This window comes from Molothrus ater, chromosome Z (genome assembly GCF_012460135.2).
Source record: "Molothrus ater isolate BHLD 08-10-18 breed brown headed cowbird chromosome Z, BPBGC_Mater_1.1, whole genome shotgun sequence".
Taxonomy (NCBI): domain Eukaryota; kingdom Metazoa; phylum Chordata; class Aves; order Passeriformes; family Icteridae; genus Molothrus; species Molothrus ater.
In genome coordinates this window covers 16,378,139-16,398,906 of record NC_050511.2, presented here as the reverse complement: position 1 = coordinate 16,398,906, position 20,768 = coordinate 16,378,139, and the positions used below count along the sequence as shown (strand labels likewise).

The 20,768-nt window shown below is 39.0% G+C and overlaps 1 protein-coding gene across 1 annotated transcript in view; it reads right to left on the bottom strand.

Moving 5' to 3' along the window:
* The window catches only part of ITGA2 (integrin subunit alpha 2), a 67,598-nt gene that overhangs the window by 4,690 nt on the left and 42,140 nt on the right, over nucleotides 1–20,768 (bottom strand). The window contains exons 14-28 of the mRNA XM_036403732.1: nucleotides 19,292–19,495; nucleotides 18,384–18,520; nucleotides 16,779–16,918; nucleotides 15,671–15,822; nucleotides 14,508–14,618; nucleotides 13,824–13,906; nucleotides 12,876–13,017; nucleotides 11,175–11,267; nucleotides 10,078–10,154; nucleotides 9,896–9,979; nucleotides 6,707–6,809; nucleotides 5,800–5,910; nucleotides 5,204–5,308; nucleotides 4,783–4,896; nucleotides 2,450–2,539 (exon numbers count right to left, since the gene is read on the bottom strand). Of these exons, the coding sequence (XP_036259625.1) occupies nucleotides 2,450–2,539; nucleotides 4,783–4,896; nucleotides 5,204–5,308; nucleotides 5,800–5,910; nucleotides 6,707–6,809; nucleotides 9,896–9,979; nucleotides 10,078–10,154; nucleotides 11,175–11,267; nucleotides 12,876–13,017; nucleotides 13,824–13,906; nucleotides 14,508–14,618; nucleotides 15,671–15,822; nucleotides 16,779–16,918; nucleotides 18,384–18,520; nucleotides 19,292–19,495 (1,746 nt within the window). The remainder of the gene's footprint in view (nucleotides 1–2,449; nucleotides 2,540–4,782; nucleotides 4,897–5,203; nucleotides 5,309–5,799; nucleotides 5,911–6,706; nucleotides 6,810–9,895; nucleotides 9,980–10,077; nucleotides 10,155–11,174; nucleotides 11,268–12,875; nucleotides 13,018–13,823; nucleotides 13,907–14,507; nucleotides 14,619–15,670; nucleotides 15,823–16,778; nucleotides 16,919–18,383; nucleotides 18,521–19,291; nucleotides 19,496–20,768) is intronic.

Sequence of the window (20,768 nt, the reverse complement as noted above, 5' to 3'; positions counted from 1 at the left end):
TAGCTGAAAGTTTTTTTTCCTTCCTGAAACATGATAAAACAAGTCACACTGGTTTATTTTCTCAGAGTGGTTGTTCAGTACATTTGTCTGGAGTAATTCAATCTTAAGCTTTCTGGGAAACTTGCTCTGGACTGACATTTCAGTGATTTAAGTCATTTCTGTTGGAAGGCTCTAGTGTTGTGCTAGGTGTGGTTATGTGTATTCATTTCACCAAGGCAGGATGGCTTTGTGTATTTTCTAACTGAATGGCCATAGTGATGATTCTAGCAGGTTAACATTCTGGCCTCCAGCTGGCAGTCCTTTCCAAAATGGAAAAAATGTGAAAGCTTTTACGTAAAAATACCTAAGCAGCTTCCCCATGTAGCATCAAAAGGCAATATTCATTTATTTGGCTAAACAACAACCCAGTTCATCCAATGTAAGAAGCCAATTTCATATATGCAGTTTGCCTAGTAATGCTTTCTGCATTAGATTAACAGTGAAGTGGCACTATTGGAAAGGAAAATTGATGCCTAAGAACAAATTATCTTTCCTGAAGTTAAACTGTGGTCAGTAAGACACCGTGAGACTGGGATTCAACTCATCTGGTGTTTATCTACAGCATGGTTCCTGGACTCCCAAAGGAGGATAGGCTTTTTTAAGAGCCTAATTCACCCTAGTTATCTTCAGGATCAAATTTAGGATGAGATGAACTTCATTTCAGAAATACCTGTTCTTTCCAGGGACTAGGTATATAGAATATGGATGAGTAATGCAGATATTAAATTGGATGAATCCTACCACATCCATTTAAATTAACAGGGGAAGTAGGGAAATAAGCTCTGTTTGCTTCTGTACTGTCCTGTACCCAAGGAAGTGTGAAGGGCAGACTGGGTATCCCTGTTGGCCTGACAAGAAGTACCGTGCTGGGTACTGACTCCAAGTGTCAGACTCTCTGCTCTAGGGAGAATGTACTTTCACAACCTGGCACATTTACCAAGACTTCTCACAGGGCACTAATTGTTGAGTAAAGGTCAGGCTGGAGGTCCCCAAAAGACACTTTGTTTCCAAGGAACCCTGTGGATAACTTTCAGGGTCTGCTCAGCTATTGCCTCAAAGGTGTAGAAGTCCCAGGTGCACATGTTTCAATGACTGGGGGAGGAATTGACTTTCATTTTTCAACTGTCATTTGAATAATTAAATTCTAGTTCTCCTGAAACTGCCAACAGGACTTCTGGTAATGTAGATTTGGCAGTACCATGCTTCAAATATGGAAAAATACTTATTAATGAGTTACCTAAAAAACCTGTGCAATTACCTGGAATATTTGCATTGTATAGTAATGAGCTTCATCTCATAATAGAAATAATACCACACCAAACTGAAACACTCAGAACACTTCAAATACTGGCATGAAATTTTTCTGTGAAAACATACTTCCTTTGTTCTTCAGGCACTGGAGGTTTTACTGATTACAAAATGGCTTATTTAGAGGTTCTTCACAAAAAATAGAGTGATCCATGAGAAACCAGTGATTAAAAATGGTATTGGATGATGATCATACCACACAGTGAGAGAGACCAATCTGTAACTGCTTTGTACACATTTAGTTGAATTCTCTATTGCCTGTGAATGGGCTATGCTGCACATTCTTACATATATTTGACTCATTTACTAATTTGCATTTTGCTTTTTAATAGCCTTGGTTATTTTATGGGCAAAACAGGCTAGTAAGTCCTGTAAAAATAAATCTGAAATTAGTACTGCAAATGGAAGAGTGTTCCTCTCAAGACAGACTAAGAGAATAAGGTGTCCTCTTTTATTACAACAGTAATTACCAGAGTACTACTATACTCTTCCAGAGTTTTTTATGTTTGTGTATAGCAAATAGAAAGCTTGGAAGAAGAATTCAGTACTAATAAAGCAGTGGTATGGAGACTTCTCTTGAGATTAACTGTGTCCACATTGTCCATATGAAGCTATTCCAAATGCTAAAAATATTCCACATTCCTTTACAAATGAGATTATTTTCTAGAGAACTTTGCCAAACATTTGTGTAGAAACCTCAAACCATATTCTTATAGAAGTAAGTAAGACTATAACTCAGATTTGTGAGCATGTTTCCCAGAGCTCATTTATCTATAAAAATTAATTCCATTGCAGCAAGAAAGCCAAATCTTGATCTTTTCATGAACAGAAAGCTATCTGAATTTCAGAAGTTTCTAGCTGAGTTCTTCTCAGAGTTCTACAATTTAAGACCTACAGGTTTTAACCATGTCTGGTTTTTATAGCAGTGGGCTGAAATGAAAACATTTTAATAGCTTAAGGGACTTGTATATAGTCAAATGATACATTATTTCAACATAATCAAGTTGCTATGTACTCCTAATGGACACTGAAAATGAAATACTATCACTTTAATACAGTCAAAGGTAGAGAAGTTGAAAAAATATACTTAACTATCACTTACAGTTAGGGTATTCTCTCCAATGATAAATAACTCAGGGTTATTTGTATCAACTTTTGCTTCTGCAGAGAGTTGTAATGTCTGGAAAATTAACTGAAAGAGAAGATTAAAACAGCTGTAAAGCTCTGTAAAAGGGCAACTCAATTAAAATGTAGACATTCTAAAAGTCCTTGAAGTCTGAAGTCCTTGAAATGAGGACTTCACAGCTAGAAAAGAAAATCATAGTATTAAGAAAATTATTTTAATATTTTTCCCCAGCCAACATGTCAATCAAAGTAATAATATATCAGTAATCCACTTAGCAATGACATTGAGGAACTGTTTTTCCTTTAATGTACAGTTCAAGCAAAACAGAAGGAAATATTTACATAATCCTTTTTATAGTTCTTTCAAAGCTGTCACTGCTGCTAGCAGGGAAGAGATGGGGGGAAACAGCAGTGAGAAAAGGAGACACAGCAACAAAAGACAGATGAGAATATATCTCTGGCCTTTGAAAGAAATGGAAACTGGATGTTCTTTTACTTCCCTCCGCCCTCACTTCTATCCAGTGCTTCTGTTTATCCCCATTTATTTTTTCCTTTCACTGTGTGCTCCTCTCCACGTCTCAAATTCTGACATAGCTCTCTCAGCTTAAACAGAGATGATGACAAAAATCTTAAGCCAATTCCTATTTGAAAAGGCACCTTGTGCCAGATCCCACTTCCCTCTGTGGATGTACTGGGAAGAGATGTGCGTGGCTGTGCAGACGCTGTCAGTTCACTGCTGCTCTTCCACAGCACCTCAGGAATGGCTCCTCCATGGGAGCACAGGACCACTCTCTCCAGCTGACCCAAAAGCAATGCCTGCTCTGCCATTTTGCCTCCTCAGCCATTCCTGTGTGGCAGGGCCAGGTACTGTGGGCAGCTGTGGGTCTGCAGTGGCCAACACACCAAAATGACTGGCTCTGCAGTGAGTTATTGCATCCCTGCACTGTGGCCATATGCCCAAGTGGTGTGTCCTGCACACCTAAAAGTTTAGAAAAACACCTGAGCACTTTCCAAAGCACCTCAATTCCTAAACACATCTTTTCTTTGCTTAGCAGGTACTGGCAAGCCTGCCATGCCCTTCTTGGACAATGGCTGATTGCCACTAAATAAAAAGGTTGATAATGTGCATGATTGAGCAAGTGCTTGCAAGATTATTTGTGCTGAATTTTTTACAACCAAACAGAAAATTACAAAATGGGAGATGTGAGGAGAACTGTTACATATGAACTTTCCTTCCCATCAGCCAGTGATGGTAAACAAACAATTCCCACTCACTTTTTAGTGAGGGTAGTAACCTTTTGTTCAGGTCTCCACCTTCTTCGTACCTAACAGCACTAACAAATGGTCTTGACCCAGCTGATTAGAAAAATACAAACACTAAAGACAGACAGATGCTTTTTGTCGCACACTGCCATAACACATTTAACAATATCAACCTGACCTTTTCCTTTTAAGAGTTGAATGCTGGAGCTGACAACAGCCCTGCTGTTAAATGTCAATACCTGCCACAAGAATCACCAGACACACTAAGGAGACTGCGTCACGTTCCTGACGCATTAGGCAAACCCAGGACTCCAAGATCGTTTGGTTGGTTGCCTAGCTAAGAAGCAAACATGGTCTCACTTCAAAAGTCCGGTAACTCATGATGAGTTATATCCTGGAGGACACATGGTGATTGAGAATAGGCTGAGATATTGATGGTTTTTTGAAGCATCCTGTAGGTCTCTAAGCAAGGACTGTTTCTTTGACACTTACTCTAATAAACACAAAAAATCAATTAAAGATGGTTTCCACACTTTCTTTATCAAATAGAGCAAAGAGAACTGGCAGCACCAACAGGGCTTTGGTATTTTGATGTGATCTGAAATGACCACAATGTAGGCTGTGATGTTCAAAAGTTAAAAAGCATGATTATTTTACAGGCTGTGATGATACTGTGCTCTGCTGTCCTATGATGAGTTTTGTGAAAACTGTAGTTCCCCAAGAATGAATCTAACAGATGTAGGAAACTTTTTTCAGCTGTGAAGGTTGCATTATCATAGCATTTTCTTAGATTCTGTGCTGGACTGAAGTTTTATCACCTCCGTTATGCAGCCTCACTACTTTCAGGTTCAAGTTTTCAATCGGGAAAAATAACACCAGTATAAAAGAAAGGAAGGTCTTTCTAGACTGAGGTCTCTGTACTCAGTAAGTACTCTGAGAGTACTCTGTACTCTCTTAGTAAGGTCTCTGTACTGGACTTTGAAAAATATCAGGAGTTTGAAAATACTTGAATATTGTATGCTCTATAAAGATGCAGCTGATACTCACGGCAGCAAAGGTTCCATTCCAGATTTGGGTGGACACGTTCACAAAGTACTCTCCCTTCAGTGCAATGTGTTCCAGTTTGCATGTGATGGTACTGCACTTCATGTTCTTACAGTTCTTCCAGGGGAAACAGCAAGAAGAGGCAAGAGCATGCATTAAAAATACACTTTAAAAAATATTCTTGCAACATCCAGAATTTTTGCCCTTGCCTTTGCTGTTCTGTGCATACAAATTAAGTGCTTACAGGCTGTGCTAAAGCAGATGCAGTATCTGTGAAAATATCCAGGCTGAGCTCCGGCTCTGTAAATAAGGAATGCCACCTCATCACAACTTTCCTCACAAGTACAGCAGTGGGCTCAGAAGGTCAGCTCTGCTTCCCTCAGCTCAGAAGGTCGTGCTTACTGCAGCCCTGGGATTTACTCACCAGTTCTTTGGAAGCTCTGAAGTTCTCTTTCATGAAAGATGGAGAATAAGGTCTTTTCCCTATTTGCAGTGGATTTATCTGAGCATCACAAGTAACACCTCTGACCTAGGAAAGATGGCAGGAATGAGACTGGATGACATGCTACTTGGGAGTTTATACTCATTGTAGTAATATATATTTCTGGGCTTAGATGGTGGCTGTTAAAGGCTGAAGTGTGAACACTGAATTCTTTAGGAAACAAAAAATATGTGGTTTTGGTTAGAAGTAAATAATTCTTATGACAGTTTTTTTTTTTTTTGTCCCTAGATTGACCTGAAGGGCTTTTCCTCATCTAATAATTTCATTTTTACAATAATTTTCTCAGGAACTTGGAGAAGGACCTAATTGAAGAGATCCAGATACTCCACATCTGCCAAGTAATAGCCTAGTGTACTGCTGGAATTGTGGTTCCCTCTTTATGAGGAAGGGACAAAGAAGGAAGAAAGGAAGAAGGAAGGAGAAAGAGCATGGATTCTCTTAAACTAAGCCATAATATTGGGGAGATAATTAATGTTTATAGTACTGATAAACCCCCAAAACACAATTCAGTTCTATACCTCATCTGTGGTGACTGCAGTTAGGTACATCAGTGGGTTGCCTTTGCTGGTCATTTCGGGAAGATTGATTGTTACAGAAGCCATCTTTACTGGAATACTTCCTGTTGTTACCTGCAAAGCAAAAAACACAAAAGTTAATTCAGGTAGCTATGCATAAATTATTTGATACAGCAAGAAAATTAGAAATAATGGATGAGTATGGAAGAACTGGACTCCTTTTACATCAATGTTTTTTTACTAAGACACCGGGGTAGTAATTTTGTGAATAGTAAAGCAGAAAGTATATTGTATAGCTCCAGATTCCTGTCTGGTTTTTTAGCAGAGTTCATATTAACTGCATGAAATATGTTTTGAAAAGCAAATGTTCTGCCACAGCCAATAGGCCTGTTTAGTCCTTTGGAGTAGCAGTTACAGGAATGGAAATGGAACATAATTTAACTTTCTTCCACGTTGCATATTTGGATCTAAGGGTTTTTTTCTGTGTTATGTAATAAGCACTGTGATTTGGCTAGTTCTTGCATCAGGTTTGAGCCCTTAACCCTTGCCAAACTTCAAGTTTCAAAGTCCAAGCCTGCAAAGACTTATTTTTCTTTATCAAGTTGTCAGGACACTCTGTGAAAAAACAGTCTAAGCTGGCCTAAAGTTAAGCATTAACCATCTTCTAAATATGTACACAGTGCAGGACCAATCCCTCCCCTATTCTACCGGTGCAAATGTCATCCTTAACCTTATAAGGACTCCAAGAACTTATGCTATTTGCAATTTTTTTTTTCTCTTATTTGACCTATTCAAAAGCTTCAAAATCCGACAATGAAAGCAGGAGTGTTTTTTTAAACAAGGTTTTGGGAGCAGGCTACAGAGGGAGCTAAGGAAACTTCTTGAACCAGAACAAAACAGATTTACTAACCTTAACTGAGAAGTTGAACGTGGGGCCAATATCTTCAAAATTATTCACAGTGGAAGGAATGTTATGACCAGAGTATACTTCATAAAAGTTGATATTGGCAAGCCTGGTTAACAACCATAAAACAATACATTTCAATTTGGCAGCTGCTTTGAAAACATATGTTACTGGATATGCCTTTGTGAAACAGGTCAGAAGTACAGAGAGAGAAGTCAGTCACTTAGATTGTTGTTTGAATTTTACAAAGTTGGTTAAGAAAATGGTGTGCTGAAGCCCAGAGCTGGAATAAACACGTGAAATTAAGACAAGAGAATTGTACAGGATACAGGCTCTCTCAGGCTTCTAGACCCTGCATTGTTTCAGGGCCCTACTGCAAACTTCTTCTCTGCACACAAATGGCAACATTCACCCTTGCAGTCACCTTTTTACTCAGGAAGGGCCTTCCTGGCTGTCTCCCTTGGTACATCTGTAACTGGCGGGGGGTGGAAACACAGGCATCACCCTCCTTATGTAGATGGCACATATCACATAGCCCTCATAGTCCTCTTTGGGTCACATTGTTCAGTAATTATGAGGTTTAAAATCCAGAATTTCTGAAGTAACACAAAGGTGCTTTCAGCTCACTGCAGCATGGAATGGCAGGTGTGCGATGGAAGGGAATGGTGCAAAGAACTGTGGGCGCTTGAGGAGCTCAGTTAGCTGGAACCACACTCAAAGGCAAGGAAAACATCCCTGTGCAGTGCATCACACCCACTGCTTGCTACCTGTGAGCAGCTCCTCTGCTAAATCATGCCAGAACTGTATCTGCTCTTCATCATTACCTTTCATTAGAAGGCTAATTTGAGCAGTCAAAAAGCAAGCTGGTGAGTTAACAATAAATAGAGGCTATTACAACTCCTACATCAGCTTTTCCTGTTCCACAAGGAATCTATCATCTTTACTGTTCTCCCTGTTTAATCTGGGTAACATCCATGAATACCATCCCAATTTAATGTGTGTGCAGTCTCACAGATGTGCTTCCTGATCAGTGGTGGTCCTCCATACTGCACTGTGGATCCTTTCTGAAACTCCTCTTTCTCCCATGGGCCCTTTACTTGAAGGACTTGCTTACAAGGACTACAATGAAAACACACATGACATATTTTCTGCTTTCTCACTGCTGAAGACTCCAGTCCTTCCAAGATGCAGAGTATCAGCTTCCTAGTCCTTTCAGAAGTCTCTGGAAACACATATTGCTACATCTGCTCCTAGAAACTCAAGAAATTATCCCTAGAAAGATTTAACTTCAGCAAAACAATACTTTTTTCTCAGATCTTGTATTTTAAGGGATTACTTCTTGGCTGCATTACCTGCCTCAGAATCAACTAATTCCAGGTAAATACTTCCTATGCCAAGTTATGCCATGGCTTAATATGCATTTTATTTAATTCTTTAAAATTTATTATCTCCAAGAATAACTAACCATTTTCTGGCAGTAGATATTCCTTCATTCCTTGATGTGCATATGAAATTGAATTTTTTCATATTCAGGAGATGTAGCTGAAAACCCTTGTTTTCCCTTGAATAACTTTTATAGACTCCATTCCTCGCTTCTTCTGAAGCATTTAATTTCAATCTATATTTCTCAGCTAATTAAACCCACTGATTCAAGTTTGCACCATCTGAATTTCCTAAGAAGCTAGCCCTCTGCACAGATGCTCCTGCAGTCTCTGTTGCTGCTGGTGAGGTCTCGTGCAACTTTCTCAAGAAGCTGAAAGAACTTGAACCACTGACTTAAATGCTTTTCTGCATTTAAAATAATCTCAAAAATTCTGCATGATTCCAGGACTGGTGCACCTATTCATGATGTGCATCTCAAATATTTTGAAACTGTTTCTGCAAAGAAGGTTAAAACACTAATCTTCTTTACTGTGGTCCCTATTCCAGCTCATCCTACACAGCAGCCAACAGTTCTTGTAGCTATGGTAATCTCTGAATATTAATTTCCTGGATCCATAGTTGCTGTGCATTTTGAAGCAGCTCCCTCTTTTTAAAATTTCTGTTATTCTCTGAATAACAGGGAATATTTACTGGGATTTTTATATCTATTTATATTTACTAATTTTTGAACACTTTGGGATGCAAAAGCATTTTTTCATCAAGGATTGGTGACCAAGTGCATTAAGTGTAATTACATGTTGATCCTAGAAATTCAGTATTTGGGAGAGATAAATAAATCTATTCTTTGATGAAAATTCAAACATCCTACCTTGATCCAAGAGTGACACCCATGTATTTTTGTTTCAGTTGCAATCTATGTTAAACTGTAACTGAAATAATTCTTGTTTGGAACAGCAACAGACTAATTACTGTTTGAGTGCATCCCAAATCACCAAGTGTTTCCAGGGCTCAAGATAAGGACTTTCAAGAGCACTATATGAAGATAAAAGGTCTTAAAAGGCTTTTTGTTGGTCTCTCTCCCCCTGTCTGCTCAGCTGCCTCTCCTTACCTTCCCAGGGAAAAGGATCTCTCTTGCAACAGCCCTGACTTGCCTTCTACATGGAGAAGAAAGGGCTGGCACCAGGCAGGGGGGTAGATTTGAGCCAGAATCTGGATGGGTGCATGGGAAAACAGGGTGTCTGCTTCCAGTGCCAGTGCAGCTGCAGCAAGGGAGAATCTGCCAGGTGTACCTCAGGTTTTAGTTCAAACCATTATCTCAAACTGCTAAAAAATTTCTATTCTTGCTCTAGGTTCAGCAGATACGTCCATAATTTTTTTTTCTTTTTTTTCTTTCCCTTCTTTGCTGAGAGGAGCATATTTTTCCTTTTGATATTCCTTTGTTTAGTTTTGATCACTGCAACTCCAGATTTGATCCCATGTCATTACATTTGAGCCAAGAAGCCCAGTGTTATTATATAGTATATACTATTTATGTTATCAAAACCACATGCACTGTTTGACCTTTATATCAATTCTGTTCATAGGAGCATCTGTAACAAGTGTTTGGAGGTAAACACGGGTCCACAACTTTCCTAATTTTTCACATATAAGTTTGGTTGGAAGGATGGACAAACCTGCAACTACTGGTGAAGAGGAATTTCTTATGACTTCCAAAACAAAAGCAAAGCTTCCCTATATTTTAGTGGCCTTTCAAGACTGTTACTTCAAGTAGCTTGGCAAAATGCCCTTGTCTGTTTACATAAATCAGCATACCTTGTGAAGTGAATTTCTGCATCATATCGCAAAGGAATTGATAAGGTGACCTGGTTGTCCGAGTCTTGCTGTTCCTTACTTTCACTGTTCATCAAAACACATTTGAGTCAGGTGTAATAATATTGTTTTATACAAATAAGCTTTTAATACCTAACTTGCTTTTATATCATTATGTACTTTACCTCCATGCACGAAAACTTAGAACTGCCACATTCTGAAGATTTTTAAGGTTGAAATCAAAGCTAATATCAAAGGACACCTACAGAAGAGACAAGTGACACATAGTAAACAAGTTGGTATAACATCCCAGAAGACATTATTCATGTGTGTAACAATCTAGAACTGCCCTCTATATGTGAATTCTCTAGTTTCCTGTGTAATATTTCAGTAATGTCTTAATAGTCAGAATTAATTTGTTCTTACATTCCCCTACAAGTTGGCATTCTTACATAAACATGAGTTATTTGCATTTTAAAATTGTGTACAACTAGCTGTAAGCTGCAACAAAAGGTGTTCACAATTCCTTCATTTTAAACTCTAGCATTGACACAAGCTTTGTATTCAGTCTTTTCTTCCATTTGTTCCAGCAGGTCCACTTTGAGCAATTCCATTAACATTCAGAACAAGCTCAACTTTCTATATATGATTTTTTTTTTTATTATTATTCTACATGTCCCACCACAGGACACCATGTTTCTGTTCTTTCAAGCAAGTTTCTTATTGCTATAGCTGATTATCTTAGAGGCTAGAACCTAGTTTCTCCTCTGCCCTTGAGGAATAAGAGATTTCATGAAACTGTGGATATCCTGAGGTTTATGGTATATATGAAAAAAAAGATATATAATTCATCTTAGGACTGTGTGGGCCTCCCATCTCCTCCCAAAACAATACTGCTTTCTTGAAGAGATGAGTTTCACTGAGCAGGTGAGGGAGTTACTCCAGGTTCACACTGCAGGAGGGAATTGATGGGAATTGTGCTCAGTTCTCAGGAGCCTGCACATGATGCTCTATGCTTCTCTGTCCCCAGCCTTCACTCTCCAAAAGTTACATAACTGCAGCAGCATTTGGAAGCTGTGGGTTTTGACCACTGAGCTTTGAGAGCCCTTTGTCCTTTAATCTGACAGGGAGTCACATATTTTAAGCCCTAGTTTGCTTATTATAATGCCTCTGTTGTAAAATCTAAGAAACCTTTATCAGCAATAAATGCAGACTTAGGAAAAAACAACAGCCGAAAAGGTTTTGGGTATCATTCAAGCTTATTTCAACATGCTAGCTGTACCTGTTGTCCTGTTCTGAAAACAGGATAGCTTATTTGGCAAATGACTGTACTTTGTGCTGTTCCTGTTTGACACGAGACTTCAGTCCCATCACTCTGCAGAGAAAACAGACAGAAACACCATCTTATGTCAGGTTTTGATAAGGCAGAGAGGTGTGTACCTTCAACAGCATATGTATTATGATAAGGAGGAGTGAAAATAGGTGTTATGGCAGTAAATCCTAGAGATGCAGCAGATAGGTGGGGCATAGGCAGGGCCATGAGGAAGTCACAAGGAAGGTGGGACAAGGACCATTCCCACTCGATTTCTTGTGGGTTGCAATCATCTTACTAGAACTTTGTGCTGAGCTTGGAAGGAGGAATACAGGCCAGAGAGTACAGGTCACCTCTACCACTAACTTCTGTAAGTCCTTTTTTAGCAGAATTTTTACAGAACTTTTGCAGACATATTAACACAGTCTTAGAGCTGGAAGAAATGAAACTTTCTGTAAGAAAATCTGCCATACATTATAGTTTGTTTACTACTTTCCAGAATATTGGCTTGTCATCATCCTTGATTCAAAGACAAATTCACAGACCAGAGCCAATTATCAACCCTTAGAGAAGAATTTATTAAAAAGTATTGTCTTTTGTAAAAAAACATTCCTACTAGACATTTACCATTCATGAATTATGCTACAAAAAAAAACAAACCAAGAAATCCTCAAACCCTCAAAACAAGACCTCCAAAAAGACCCATATATACTCAGTTTGTTTTTCTTCCTGCCTTGAAGCAGGCACATTTTTGGTCCAAACTTCACTTGCAGGCTGAAGTGCTTCTAAGCGAAAGAGCTTTTAAAGCAAAAGAAAATTCTAGCTCCAGTGTGGTCTTTTGGCAGGACTGAAATGAACAATCTTGCTGCACAACAGGATGGGGAGGTAGAGGGGCACCCCCAGCGCTGTATGCAGTACTTTTGCCAATTCATTGTTCAGAATAATGCTGTTCTTGGGCAGGAATGAATGCTATCCCTCCTCTCCCTTCAGTACAGGGATTGCTCTGGATTTCACCCCCAGGATTATCACGCACCTCTCCAGTAGGAGCCTGACCATATAAGCCAAGCACTGAAATCTGCATTTCATCCTTTGTGAATTGGGAGCAACAATCTGAATTATAGGTACACTGCATTCCCCAAAATAGTATGCATATTTCCTCTCTTTTGCTTTCTCTAAGATAAAATTTGTTGGAAGAAGAGCTTTTGGTATAGCCATATGTCAATCTGATTAACTGTCTAGCTGGAACACATGGCCTTGGCAGTAACACTATTTCTAGATCCAAAGTCTGTGCTTTAAGGATTCATCATCAATACTGCACATCTGATTTATCAAATACAAATTCCCTGTAGCACAGCAAGTGCTTCAGGCATGCTGCTGGGAGTTAAGAAGATGTGGGTGCCAAGGCCTAAAGTGAGGAAAAAATGTCTGAGGTGAGGTCAAACTCGAAAAGTTGCCAGCTTTTATGCTGAGTTGGAAATATCTCTCCTTGACCTAAATAAACTGATCTGCTGGGGGAATAATTCTGGTATCCAAGAAAACAAATTGTGAGAGAGTTTTGTATACACATTCTTTTCTGGAATAGGCACTGCTAGAAAGGAAAAAAGAAAATTCCTCTGAGAACTTCAAAAATCAGGGGCAATTACAGAAACAGTGAAGTTGGGTATCACGCACCGGTAAAGAAGATGAAGCAAAAAACAAGTTGTCTGAAAATGTGGCCTGGATTCTGGTGTTATATGCATTTTCCTTTTTATTTCTCAATTTCACATTGAATGTTAGTCTTCTGTTTTTGCTGCTGACAATAAACTGTTGTTTGCTGTTGGAAAATAAAGTCCATTGTTGTAAATAGAGGTACTAGAACAGCTGTGGATCAGGAAAATGTGTTGCCTGAAGCCAACAACAAATAACAAGCACAGCAAGACATTTCCTACATTGTACACACTTAAACACTCTGCTTTCTAAACCCTTTGGCATAAGAAATTCTGTGATGGTGTTTCCTAAAACCAGATAGAATTACTGTATTCCAAAAGTGCTGGACTTTGATTATGTGTTGTCAAAGTGACTGCTGAATTTTCAAGGAGTCTTCCCTGGTGGGAAGGTGGACAGAGTGGGCAGCCCACATAGGCAGCCTTATCTCTGATGCATATATATGCATATACATCTGACATGGACTTAGAATATGTGCTGCCCAGATAGCTGACCACAACTCCCCACTGGCACAGCTACTGCAGGATCCTCGCTGCTCCCTGTAGGAGGGATGAAAACAGCTGCTGCAGCTGTTGCTGCTCTCCCATTGTGCTCCCTTTCCCAACAGCAGCCAGTCACATACAATTTGTCCAAATACTCACTATGTGCTCATCTCTAAGGTACCAAAACTTGGGTTGGTCTAAGCTGACAAGAGTCCTGGAGTCCTACTTCTGTGTTTGTGTCCCTATCCTACCTCTTTTTCCTTGATTAAATTTAGATTAAAATGCCATTGCTTTTTTTATCTGTGCTGTTTCTAACTAGATGTTGAACTGGAAAGGCATTCTCCTCTAGAAATTAATCCAAAGCCTACAGACAAACCAACTGTTGAAAACACTGGACACTGGACCTTAAGGGTTCCACTGATTCAGCTCTTACCCATCATCTGCCTTCTGCTGAACATTGAGAACAAGATCACAGACACAAAGTTCATCTTCACCACAGTCTTTAATAAAAGGAATCTAGGAAAAACAAAAACATTTCCTGAATGACAGGGCTCAACTTTTAACATGATCTGAAGACACTAGAGTGCAAACACCTTCAAGCTGAAGCACATTCTTGGTTTGCAGATAAGAAAATCCCTCTGAAGGACATTAAAAATCTTGACTAGTGAAGGAGTGAACTGAATAATGTCTTGCTACATGTCAACTGATCCAAGAATGGTACAGACAGGTTACTCTTCAATGACAACAAAGGGGATGTAGTCAAGTTAGTTCCATCTCTCTTCTCTCTACCCCTTTACTGTAGAATAAACTGAAAGAATTCATCTTTGCCATCAACAAGAAGTTCACATCAGTGGTGACATGGCTGAACTGACATGCTTGTTATGTGCTATGGTGGCTGACTCTGTGTGTGTGTGTGTGTGTGTGTGTGTGTGTGTGTGTGTGTGAGCAAGCTCACGTAATACAGGCAAAGGTATGAAAGGAACCAGGGGACACCCCTCTATGTGACTTACACAGAGCACCAATTTTCACTTGCATGTGTTTCACTTTGGTGTTTGCAGGGCACATGTTATGGATGTGTATGGCCATGCATTTCTGAATAGTAAATCTGCATACTTACACTATAGGCCACAGATGCTGGAGAAGATATGTCCAGGACAGGGCTGGAGCCAGGATTTGCAAGGCCAATGTCAATGCGCAAACTAAGTGAATTCACGGCATCTGAAGGCTCCTGCAAAACACACAAGGTTCAGATGATGGTTGTCAGCACAGAAAACAGGGTAAAATTGGTAATTTCTATTGTGAATTGAGAGTGCACAGTAAAATAATACTTGCTCTAAACAAGGACAAGCAACAGTTCAAAGCTTCATTTCTTAAAGAAAATAATTTTGTGAGATTGACCAGTGTGGGCTCCTCTACATTAACAGTTTTCAGTGCAATTTCCACGATAAAACTGATTTTTCTAGGATTGCCAGAGACTGTGCACATCACAGTAACTACTAGGGCTAAGGCACATGCAGATTGTCTGCAGCTGTGGGAGCTGGTCCTCAAAGCCATCACCAGGTAGCTTTCATTCTCATCTAGCTGCAGAAGTCAAATTCCTATTCCACTCTGCCTTACCATCACAAAGAGCATCTGGGCCTGAGTGACACTAAAACACAGTAAATGCCATGTTTCCTCTTTTTTTCAGTCCTGGATGAGTCATCATCTAGCCCTGTGGTTCACTGCTCCACATGGCACTAAATGTGATCAATAGGTCACTGCAAACCAGAGCAGGGACAGAAGTCCTCTACCTGACCTAGCATCATGCAACAGAGCGTAAGGCAAGTCTCAGGGCTCTGTTCAGTCTTTGGTTCTGGAGAAAAATGGAGACCTGCTTATTTCTATTTAATTCCTTGTTGTGTACCAGGGGTTAGGATGCATGCAAGTTCTGCCTAAATGTTAGTTTGAAGAAAACATTTGCATGTATGTTTTAGTTCTTACAAAACAGTCTACTCAGAGGGAAATTAAAATCTATTGGAACTATAGACCATGGGCTCCGTATTACACCAAAGCTGAATAACACAATTAAGAACCCTCTTTCCTATCCTAAAAATGTGTACTGAATGTGACAGTTATTAGTTGCTATGAAATCATAATCTTATTAAGTATTTTCAGCTTGGGGGATTTGGGAAACATAAATAATTCAGTACATCATGCATGAAATTCACATTACAGACAAAAAATTCATCCACGCCTTCCTCTGATCTTTTGTCATGCAAGAGTACTTGCAATTGCACTTACTTGTACACTGAAGACATCATGAACACAATTCTCTTCATTATGCACCACAAGATCCCTCTGCATGTACCTTTCATTATTTTCTTTGAAAAATCCTCTAGAAGTCACTCTGGAGGACTGGAGATCTGCATCCAATGTTGCATTGTACTTTATAGCTACAAGAAGAATAACAGTACATTTTTGACTGAGCATGGTTGCCTGTGATCTCATTACTATGCTCAGTATTATAGAGACCAGGCTTTCCTGACCACACTAAGTATTTCATGTTTTTCATAGCTAAACACAGAGCAATTTCAAAACAAAAATACTTTCTCTGGTGTTTTCCAAGGCAGTCAAACAGGTTTAGGTCCTGATTTGCAAGGGGCACATCAAATGGCAATCAATCCAGCCTCCACTGCAGATGTCTGAGCCTGCAGCTCAGGCAAGAAGCCAGTCAGCAGGGCCAGGGTTACCCTAGGTAAAGGGGCCTTGCAATAATGTCACTGAACTCAGAGGTGACTTTAAACAATCTGCATCTTCTCTTCAATCACATAATAATTTCTGCCACCTCCTCTTTGTTTTATGACTATTCTATTGTGAAAGTTCATTGTTATTTTATAGCTTAAAATCATGAGCTCCTAAAGGCACTTTATGTAGCACTGAAGCAGTCCAACTGGTGTTGTCTGTGAGACTGAACTTAAAAACTTCATGGGAGCCCACTGCTGGTCACAGAAATATTCACTGTGCTCTGAAAAGAAGAGCTTCATCCCACTGAAAACTGCTCTGACCCTCTGAAAAATATTTCATTTTCTTTTTATGAAGAGGAAAAGTATGCAGTCTGCTGTTGAAAACAGAAGGTTGGATGAACCTAACTCCTCATTAATTACATTTTTGGGGATTATTGAACAACAAGGATACAGCTGTCCTCTATACTGTTAATTCCCCACTTTTCAAAGAGTATGGAGCCAGTGATGAATTAGGTCTTAAAAACACTTTTTTAAGCACTTAAGTTTTACATTGATTTTGTGATTCTTGACATTCAATCTAATACATATTTAGATTTTCCATTACTCATTTAAATAATGGACTTTTGCCGAAATTCATATAAGACAAATCATTGAAATACTCTTACCCACTTGATTATTTTTCTTAGCAGGTCTAAATGAAGCCTGAAAGCATATTTTGACAGTTATATCTGTATTCTTGTTCAGCAGACTGATTCTTTCAGGTTTAAATGAAGCAGTTATGGACACATTTGCAATGCCTCTTGACCTGAAAAATATATTTCAAAAGTTACACGGTGTTTTGAAGAACACTAGGTAACACAGAAGCTGTTATCCAATACTATCTGTAAATGTTAGTATTGATTTTTTTAGGTTCCCAATGTAAACTTCTTTTAATGGCACTAGTAAAATTATTTTTCCTTAGGTATACATGAATTTGTTGATATCATTGCTCACAGCAACAACAATACATATTTTCATGTCAAATTAATGGCTGCTTGATGGCTTGGGCCTGTGCCCTAATCAATCCCTCAAGGTATCAGGGAATAAAGCTCCTGGCCTATTTTCCAAGTAAGTAACCTTCTGCTCCTTTAGAGCTCTTCTGGGAAGGTGAGAATGGGTAATTCTTCATTTTATTTAATTATCTAATTTTTCTGAAAAACAACTTTAATGTAATTGAACAAGATTTTGAAGAAGAGTTTCAAAGGAACCCTGCATGTAAAAACAAACACTTTAATCAAAATGAAATGCATTAATCAGCCCAAATGTCAGAGTGAAAGAAGAACAAGCATCTTCATTAATCAAATCTAAATAAATGCTGGTACTTCAAGGAGCATAATTTTCTTTAATGAAATTCCCAGTAGCAGCAGCAGTCAAAGGTCCAAACTGAACCATTCATTTTTAATTATCTAGTCTCATTATGAAAGAAGTAGCAATTCACTGATATTTTTCTTACAATGGGGAGCCTCAGGCATGAAGACAGGCAAAGGAAAGGAAACAGCATTTGAATTTAGCTCCTCAAGCAAGGAGCAGAAATCACAGCCTACTTAGGCAGGCAGATGATTTGGGTTCTGTGAAACCTTTTTATATATTGTGAAAGTACTCTGACTTCTGTGGCAAAGGCAATGTGCCATTACAAATGTGTTTCTTGCCAGAACTAGTTGTCAGCTCTCTGTTACTGCTCTCTGTCCTTACCCTGCTGGACAAGGCTGCCCCCATACCAGCCTATCAGCCAGTAAAGGTCACACAGGTTGTGTGAGATGTGGTTTCATCTGTCTCAGGCTCAGCTATCAAACTTATACTGTGGCTACTGAGGTACACAGCCTGCTGTTACAAACACCCTCCATCAAGCCCCATTCCCTGCTGCTGTCCCTTCCCTCTGGACCATGTGTCTGCACAGCAGGAGCAGGAAGATGTCTCCTGGCCCTCTTGTTCCTGGTCAGGTCCCGCCCAGCAGGGTCTGCTACCTGGCTTCCTCCCACATGCCCTGGCTCTGCCCTGTGTACTGCCTTGGCTTTCAGTGGTTAAATGATAAATGCCTAAAAGAGATTCAGTCTAATGCTCTTTTTTTAGCTAGTTTTGATAGCAGTGATGAGGCAGTAAGTATGCTAGCACTGAACACATGGAACAAAAGAGCTTTTTAATTTGCTTATTTTTCCTGCTTAATTAACTTCATGTTCAACTGCTGCATCTGAAGCACTAACTGCTTCCTTTCTAAGAAAGAGTATACTAACCATAGCACAACCACATTTCCATCAGCACCAACTGATACGTCAGTAATGCCATCGTCATCTAAGTCTCTATGGCCATCTACTGATCTTCCAAAGAATTGGAGCTTTTGTCCAAAAGCAGGATCCGATCCTAAGATTTTCTGGGAAAGAGAGTTTGGTTACTGAGTTTGCCAAAGCATGCTTAATTCTGTAGATAGTAGCCTGGTTAATAGATTTTCACTGATACTCCCTGTATATGCAATGTATTGTTTAAACAAAATGCATTTGTGGGTGTTTTCTCAGATGGTTTTGTAGCACTTCTTTCTCCTCTATTGGAGCAGACAAAGGACTAGATTTTTCTGTCTTGGGAGCAGATCAACTAACTGACTGCTGTATGCCAGATACAGCTGGAAACTTTTTCCATCTCACATTGAGCAACCCAAAGAATACGAAGCTTAATAGGAGTTCTAACAAATACTTGCTGCAACCAGAAAATCTGCATAGAAAATGACAATAAGATTACCACTATGGTTTATATGAAGACCAGAGAAAGACCTTTAATATTATGTATTTTTAAATTGCAGAGCTGGGATTTATCTAATCTTCATTGCTGTACATGAACACTAAAAACCTGAAAATAATGGGTGTCAGTTTTAGGATAGTAGTTGACTTCACACTTAGGCATCAAAAATGGCTCAGAATGTGCATCTTGCACATGCTTTTCCTCTATATGGTTCATTTATAAACACCACAACATCAGTCTGGATATACTGACAGCTGAAAGGAGGCACAAAATGTGAAATAAACCATGAGAATAACAGCATTCCTTTAAGAGGTTGAGAGAGTAGCCAATTAAAGCACAGAAAACCTTCTGTTTTCTTCTAGCAGATTTAAAGGCACCGAGTACAGCATTACACAACACAGTTATTTACCTGAGAATATTTGGTACGAATAGTCTTTTGAAATCCATTATAAATGTAAATTGCTCCTGAGTTTTGGTTTTCCAGTGGTGCACCTATTACAACATCATTAGAACCATCCAAATCAATGTCTGCAAGTGCTGCAATTGCTGATCCAAAGCGTGCATTTTCTGACCCCTGTGGACCTTCCAAGAGTTCTTGTTGATCCAAGATTCTCTTTAAAAAATGACAAATAAGAAAAAGCAGAAACTCAGCTATCGTTGCACCAGATTAGACCTAGGAGCAGTATCTATGTGCATTGTTTTTTGTTTCTGTTTTCCAGTACATTCCCCTCAGATAGCTCAACATTGAATTCCTTCCCCATTGTATTGCCCATTCAGTTTGCATTATGTCTCAAAGTCTTGGCAAGAATTACACAGCAAAATCAAAGCATGCTATGCAAAGTACTAACAGCAAATATAACCATATGTATGAAGCTTAAATGCCCTCTCTGTCCTCATCTGACTGTTCTGAAGTTTCACAATACATTGAAAAATACAGTTTCCAGTTTTGGATTACTGGTTTTTATGCAGAGGGAATGGAAATTATGTAACTGGACATAATTCTTTGAAACAGAAATGGAATTTCCTTACTACTAATGCAAAAAACATGCGACCAAATGGTAAACTCCTGACCTCTCCAATGCCAATGAAGAAAGAAAGATTGGAGATCTTCATAGTTAAATAATCCCGTTTACACTAGATTAAATGCAGCTCTGGCAAATAGCTTTCTCACCTTTAACTTCAGTTAGCATACTGTGCTCAAAATTTTAGAAATAACAGCCAAGTTATTTATTAAAAATGACTAGAAAAGTATTACTTGCACAACGGGGACAACTTGCACAAATCCAGATTATTTTTAAAAAACACTAGAAGTACCTTTCCTTATTCTTTCTTATTTAAAATTTAAACCCAACATTTTCCAACAACTAAAAATTGTAAGATAGTCTTCCAATTTATTTGGTTTTCAAAAGCAAAGAAAAAAAATCCTTTCATTTTTTTTCTTTCATATCTTATGTCTCATACCACAGGCAAAAGATCAATGTCATCTGCCAACTTTCAGCTCCTCCATCTACACTGAAATTGTTTTAGTTGGTTTCCTGTTGCATCAGGATACTCTGACTGAGGTCCTGCTGAAGAGGACCTCTCTGTTTATTTGATTGCAATTTACCTAGTAAAGAGACCATTTTCTGTTTTCTCTGATGGATGTCAGAAATTAATTTGCTTTGCAGACATCCAGTGAATGAAAGGCTGTTCAAAAATGCCAGAGGGCTCAGTATGGTTAATGCATACATTCTGAAAACAACTACTATGGGTCTGAATAAAAAGCACTGTTAGTGAAGCATCAGACAAATGATAGTAAGCTTTACTGAACAGAGGGGACAACAAGAGTTATGGTAACAATCCATTGTTAGAGTCTATGAAACAATGCAAAAAGCTGGTAGAAGAGC